The 7,086-nt window shown below is 41.1% G+C and overlaps 1 protein-coding gene across 4 annotated transcripts in view; it reads left to right on the top strand.

Annotated features, from left to right (window-relative positions):
• Positions 1 to 2,989: 2,989 nt before the first annotated feature.
• TASOR2 (transcription activation suppressor family member 2) overlaps positions 2,990 to 7,086 on the top strand; it is a 73,267-nt gene continuing 69,170 nt past the window's right edge. For 3 of the 4 annotated variants that reach the window (XM_074358208.1, XM_074358206.1, XM_074358209.1), the window contains exon 1: positions 2,991 to 3,516. Coding sequence is in view for 2 of the 4 variants with exons in the window: in XM_074358206.1 (XP_074214307.1) it covers positions 3,453 to 3,516 (64 nt within the window). In the remaining 2 variants the exon portion in view is untranslated. Of the gene's footprint in view, positions 3,517 to 7,086 lie in introns of all 4 variants that reach the window. The other variant, XM_074358207.1, reaches the window with a different exon arrangement.

Below are 7,086 nucleotides of genomic sequence, written 5' to 3'. Positions count from 1 at the left end.
CAGATATATGATTTGCAAATATTTTCTCCCATTCCATAAGTTGGCTTTTCATTTTGTTGATGGTTTTGTTTACTGTGCAGAATCTTTTTAGTTTGATGTTGTCCTACTGGTTTGATTTTGCCTTTGTTGCCATTGCTTTTGGTGTCAAATCGAAAAAATCATCACCAAGACTGATGTCAAGGAGTGTATGGCCTATGTTTTCTTCTAGGAGTTTAATCGTTTCACGTTTAATGTTCAAGTCTTTAATCTATTTTGAGTTGATTTTTGTGTATGATATGAGATAATGGTCCATTTTCATTCTTTTGCAGGTAGCTGTCTAGTTTTCCCAACACCATTTATTGAAGAAACTGTCCATTCCACATTGTATATTCTTGGCTCCTTTGTTGTAAGTTACCTGATCATATATGCATGGGTTTATTTCTTGGCTCTCTGTTCTGTTCCATTGATCTATCTGTCTGTTTTTATGCCAATACCATACTGTTTTGGTTACTATAGCTTGTAATATAGCCTGAAATCAGGAATTGTTATGCCTTCACCTTTGTCTTTGTTTTTCAGGATTGCTTTGGCTATTCAGGGTCTTTTTTGGTTCCATACAAATTTAGGATACTTTGTTCTATTTCTGTGGAAACTGCCATTGGAATTTGATAGGGATTGCATTAAATATGTAGATTGCTTTGAGTATTATGCACATTTTAACAATATTAATTTCGCCAACCCATGAGTACATGTTTTTCTATTTATTTGTGTCTTCAATTTCTTTCATAAATGTCATAGCTTCCAGTATACAGGTCTTTTGCCTTCTTGGTTAAATTTATTCCTAGTTATTTTATTCTTCTCAATGCAATTGTAAATGGAATTGTTTTCTCAGTTTCTCTCTCTAATCTGATCTATGTATTCAACACAATCCCAAACAAAATCCTAGCAGCTGTGGGTTTTTTGGGGTTTTTTTTAGGTAGAAATGATAAGCTGATTCTGAAATTTATAGAGAAATTAAAGTGACTTAGAATAAATATTTGAAAAAGAACAAAGCTGGAGGCAATGCATATTTACACCATAACACACCCTTCAAAGTAGCTAAAATTAGAAAATACTGGCCAAGCTCTAGGGCAGCTAGAATTCTCATACTTTTCTTGTGGAAATTTAATTTGGTAAAACCAATTTGCAAAGAGTTTGACATTATCTATTAAAGTTGAACATAGCCTTCTCTATTGTCGCAATAATGCTGTATAATAAACCACCCCAAACTCAGGACGTAGGACAACAGCATTAATTCTCATACTCACCAATCTTCAGGATGTCTAAGGTTCTGCTAATCTAATCTAATGAGTTTGGCCTGCAGTTTGGATTCATATGCTCCACATATGTTTGGTCTGAGGGTGCAGACTGAAAGGTCAACAGCTACATGAGACAGTGGTCTCCTCATATGCATCACCTGAGCTCAAGGGCCAAATCAAACTCTACAAGCACACTTAAGACTCCTGCTTATCTCCTGTCTGCTACTATTCTATCAGTCAAAAGAATTCATATGACTAAGAACAATACCAGTGAGGTCGAGAGGTAAGCTTGACCAACCATGGAAGAGGGAAGGGGATAAATACTTGCTGAAACAAAAATCCAAATTATCATGTCCAGCACATCCAGCATGGTATACACCTAACATAAATGATGCCCATGGGTACTAAGAGGCATGAATAAGAAAGCAGCATCGTTCGTAACAGCCAAGAACTGGAAACAGTGCAAATGTCTCTCAACAGCACAATGGATAAGGAAAACGTGCTCCATCCACATCTACATACATAGTAATGAAAGTGAAAGAGTAAGTGCACACAGAAACATGAGTCTCACAATGTTACCCCAAAGAAACTAGGCGCAAAATCATTCAATTTATATAAAGTTCAAACGACAAGCAGTACTAAATGATAAAGTTTGGGGATGTGTATTTAGGCAGCAAGCCTATTAAGAAAGGGAAGAGATTACCATGGAAGTTAGGTTAGTGGTTAGGTTTGATGGTAGGGGACAGGGTGGGTTTAGGCAGTGTTCTCTTTCTTGACCAGTGTGGTGTTTCATGAGTATTTGTTTTGTGATACATCAGGGAGTTGTACATATTAAAAATGTTATACTTTATTCTCTGCTTCTACAGGCAACCTTCCTCAGTTCTTGAATACAATTTCACATCCAGGGTTTTTGTACTTGCTTTGTCTTCTTCTTGGAAAGCTCGTCCTCCACATCTTTCAAGTATTAGTTTGGTGTGTTTTTATCATTGAGGCTTGACCTCAAATGTCCCTTTTTCAGTGAGACCTTGTAGCTCTGCCTCTTCTGCTCCTGGCTCCAGCCTCCAACCCCTTCCTCCAGCATTTCACAGAATTATTAAATTCTGTTTTGGTGGTAGTGGCGGTAGTTTACTTGCAACTGTCGTCCACCTCTAGAATAAGCTCCATTGTGTGCAGGGTCCTTGTCTGGCTTATTCACCACTGCGATCTTCGTGCCTAATTCAGCACCTGGCCCCAGTAAACGGTAATAAGTCACTCCATTCCCATCACCTGGCTCAGTGCCTGGCTCCCAGTTAAGTGTCTGTAGCACCTGCTACCTCTCATCGGTAGAATTAATGCTACTTGCGTTCCCTCAGCTCTCTCTGCGTTGGATTATAAAGTCCCAGAGGTGTCTTCCTAGGAAACCAGCACACAAACAAAGGTTACATGGATTATCGTTTATTAAATGACAAGGTTGTGACTTCGGCGACGTCGCTTTGGGGCAACACAAAACAAGCGCCGCTGCAGCAGCTGCAGCAGCAGCTGCAGCAGGAGACTCAGGGCGGTCCGGGGACCTGTAGCGGCCTCGCGCCTGCGCAGAGGGAAGCGGCGAGCGCCGCGTGGACGCCGGCCGCAGCCGGCGCCTGCGCGTCGAGTTCTCCTCAGCGATTGGCTCCTGCCGCCTAGCGAGACGCCACAGTTCAGTTTTCACTTTCTCTCTTTTCTCCTCCCCCCCTCCTCTTCCTGTGGGCGCAGGGTTTTACTTCCGGGTCCCAGCGCCCGTCAGTGGGAAAGTCGACATGTTCCTTCAGGCGGGGGGGCGTCTCGGGGTCGGTGCCTTCCTATGACCCTCTGGGGCCGGGAGTACGCTTGGCTGACGAGCGCGGCGGGGCCTGCGGGCTCCAAGCCTGGACGCCGGGCCCGCGTCCCTCCAGCCGGCTCCTCGGGGCCGCCCCACGTCGCGCTCCTGGCACCCGGGCGGAGGGGAAGGACGGGCTGCGACGTGGAGGGTCCTGCGCGCCGCTGACGAGCCTGCGAGAACGCGGGCGACGGCGCCCCGTGGAAACCGGAAGGCGGGGAGTCCCGGAAAGGGGCGGCCCGAGGGCTCCCTGGCTCGTTCGCGGGTCCGACGGAGTCTGTCACACCGGCCGCGAGGGAGCGAGGGGAAGGAGGCGCGTGGAGGAGCGGGCAGCATCTCCGAGCATGGGGAAGAAATTGAACCCTAACCCCAAGTCCCGGGGGGCGGCGGCGGCGGCGCCTAGGACAGGTAAACCTCCCCTCGCCGGTGCCCGGGGGGCGCAGGGGCGGCGGGGCGGGGGCTGGCACTTGTCATCTCACGGAAAATCACAGGCGACTCTGCTTTTCTCGCGTGCCGAGCGACTAGCGCGTTCTTGCCTGTCTGCCCTGCTCCGGGGTGCGGGCGGTGGCGCGGGTCTGGGCATTCAGAATCGCTTTTGCTTTGCTTTGCTGCTTTCCCGAACACTTGACGTGCGGCTGTTCTCAGATGCTAACACCTGGATCTTCACTTGTTTCCAGTAAGTCAGCGTTTGACGGGCTCGAGCAGGGCTTCCGAGGCCCTCTGTCCCCGTTCTGAAAGTCTGGGATGCTTTAAGCCTTGCCTTGGAGTTGCCTGTCCGAGGACCGCTCCACCCTCGCGAACGTTGCGACAAACACCTGGGGGGAAGCTTTACTCGTTTGGTCTGGCCTGGGCTGTGGATGCTTTGTAAAGTCCGCGCCAACAGTTTCTTTCTGTAGAGGTTTCATGTAGGCAGAAAACGAAGAGGTCTATCCACCGGGAGGGTCATCTAGCAGGAAACCGAGGTAGTGCGAAAGGAGTGTCACGATAGGTTGGTCCATGCAACCCAGCAGTTTGTCTGAAGGTGGCACCAGGCAGCACTTTGGGAGAACGTGGCACATTAACCTCCAAATTTAAGGGAGATACTTCGAAAGTCCTCGTTTCACTTTAATCACCATTTGTGTATTTGAAATCCAGAAATTTAAATACCCTTTATTCTCCTTGTAAGTTAAAATTAGAATGGTAAGGTCTTTGAAAATATGTTCTAAACCTAAGTGTTGTACAAGCATATGGTGTTAACTGCAGTAACATTAGTGATCCTTGGGCCCACGGTGTTCCAGAAGAACACCAGAAGGGAACAGGGGTTTGGATACGGTATTTAATATCATAGGCTCTGACGTTGGTAATAAGCCTGCTTGGGAGATTTATAGCAAAGTTCCTATTCCTTAATAGCGTAAGTATACTTTTCTGTTGAAAACTGACTTCCAGAACTGGATAGCTCTATACAATATGTTCAGTACATCAGTAAATAACCTAGATTAGAGAAAAATTAAAAGTGACATGGTGTTTATTCGGTTATTTTAAGGAAGAGAAAGAAATTTTGAAACTTCGTGTTTTCAGGACATTTGTCCAAGTGCAACCAGTTCTTTTTGAAAAGAGCTGTGTCATGAGCATCTCTTGTAATCCAAACGTAATTACTTAAATGAATTAAAATCTGCAGTGTCTAAAAATTTGCCTGAGACAGTGTTTGTTAAATAAATGCAGTATGATATATCTATTTAGTATAATTAAATAGATATGGCATCTGTGTAACAAATGAGTTTTTCATTCGTCTGTTGATGGACATTTATTTTCAAGTTTTCTCCTCTAATTAAAATGCTGCAGTGATTATCTTTTTTGCCATTATAAACAATGTTCCATGTGCTTATTACAGTATTTCTGTGAATCACAGAATTGGTTCCTTTTGAGAATGATGGATAATAATACTATTAAATTATCCTCAAATGAGTGTACCCTTTTACATTCAGTCTCTTGGAAGTTGTTTTTATCTCCCCACTAGCCAGCGCTTGATGCTAATATTTTACTAATTTTCCAATAATTGAAAATAATATCTCATTTAAATGTTTGTCTTCCTTGGGTAATAAGAAAATTAAGCATTTTTGGCCAGCTTATATACTTTGCTAGTTTTTTTTTTTAATTGGGTTCTGAACTTTATTATTTACTTTGACCCATTTAGCTGTTACCACACTGTTTTAGTTTTTGTAGCTTTGTAATATGGTTGGTGCTTTCTTTTCAAAAAAGCTTTGGGCTCTTGTGCGTTTTTCTTCCAAATGAAATTTAGAACCATCTTTTCAAGTTCTATAGAAAGTCTTGTTGGGATATTATTTGTGATTCCATTGAATTTATAGACTAATTTGAGAAGAGACATTCTTTTGAGTTTTTCTTTCTAGGAGAATAGGTATCTCTCTGTTTCTTCTATTAAAATTTTTGTTGTGAAACATACCATTTGTATGTACTGTTTTAAAAAAGTGTATCTATGTATTCTGCTTAATAGAATAAAACAAGTATCTTAGTAGCTTTTAATGTGTGCCTCTCGCCAGAAACAAAGGATTCCCTGCCTCCATCACCATGGGCATCCTGAATTTTGTGTTAATTATTCCCTTGCTTTTCTTTACAGTTTTATCAACTGTGTATGTATCTTTAACCAGCATGTGCACTTTCACCTGTTCTTGCACTTTAAGTAGAATCATACTGTATATTCTGAATTACTTTCGTTAAACTTTGTGCTTCTGAGAGTCATCCCTGTTGAAGTATGTGCCTGTAGGTCAGCAATTCAGAAACTTCAGGACTCCCTTACACTTTTGGAAACTATTGAGGACCCCAAAGATCTTTTGCTTATGTGGATTATTTCATATTAGTTATTAAAACTAACCAATTTTAAATATAGATATAGGTATATTTACATGTGTCAGTAAGCATATGGTATATTTATTGATACCTCCAAAATAGTAACAATAATAAATATTAAATCTTAAACAACATTTTTAATGAAAAATAACTATTTTCCAAAACTAAAAATAAGTTAGTAGCAAGAGAAGCATTGTTTTACATTTTCACAGATATCTTTAATGACTAGAGCATCATGTTTGCTTCTGCATTCAATCTGTTGCGATATATTGTTTTGGTTGAAGTATTTGAAGAAAATCCAGCCTCAGTCAGCTGTATATTTAGGAGAAGGGGGAAATATTTTAATAATCTTTTAAATAGTTATATTTTTCTTTAATACTCATCAAAACCTAGTAGTTTCTTACAAGTTAGCAATGTAGAATTTGAAATCAATGGACTTCTCAAACTCTGTGATGTAAAAACCTGTTGATCTGTCTTGCATTTTAAAGGAATCTTTCACCCATGCATTGTTCATGTGGAAGATTTTAGTTCATTGAATTATGTAGATCTCCCAAATGATGACACATTTCAGTATATAATATCAAAAAGTCACATACATTGTCATCACCACTTTGGGAAGCACTCCTGTGATTCATTCATGTTTGTTGAAGTATAATTATCTACTGTACGAATGTTATACATTTATCCATTTTATTCTTTATGAACATAATGGTTATTTCCAACATTGGGCTGTTATAGTTAGTAGTGCCATAGATGTTCTTGTTTGTCTCCAAGTTCATACATACAATACTTTTGTTCGGGCATATTAATAGTGGAATTGCTGTTTCCATTGGGAGGATATGGGCATGTTCAATTTCATTAGAGAATATCTAACTTTTCCCAAATGGTGATTCTGATTTATACTCCACCAATTGTGAATGAACCCCCTCTTTGCTCACCATTCTCTCCACATATGGTGTTGTCCAACTTTTAAATTTTTGCTGGTCTGGTGGAAGTGAAGTGATATATTACTCTGGTTTTAAATTTAAAAGTTAAAAGAAATTTAGGGTCTGTTTTCTTCTGTGTAATGTTAGATTTTCCCTACTTTTTCTACTGGGTGCTTGTTTTCTCTTCTATCTACAAATTAAAATGAAC

Source organism: Camelus bactrianus, chromosome 35 (genome assembly GCF_048773025.1).
Source record: "Camelus bactrianus isolate YW-2024 breed Bactrian camel chromosome 35, ASM4877302v1, whole genome shotgun sequence".
In the NCBI taxonomy this organism is placed as follows: domain Eukaryota; kingdom Metazoa; phylum Chordata; class Mammalia; order Artiodactyla; family Camelidae; genus Camelus; species Camelus bactrianus.
The sequence above is the reverse complement of the archived record's forward strand: the minus strand, read 5'-3'. Positions and strand labels throughout refer to the sequence as shown.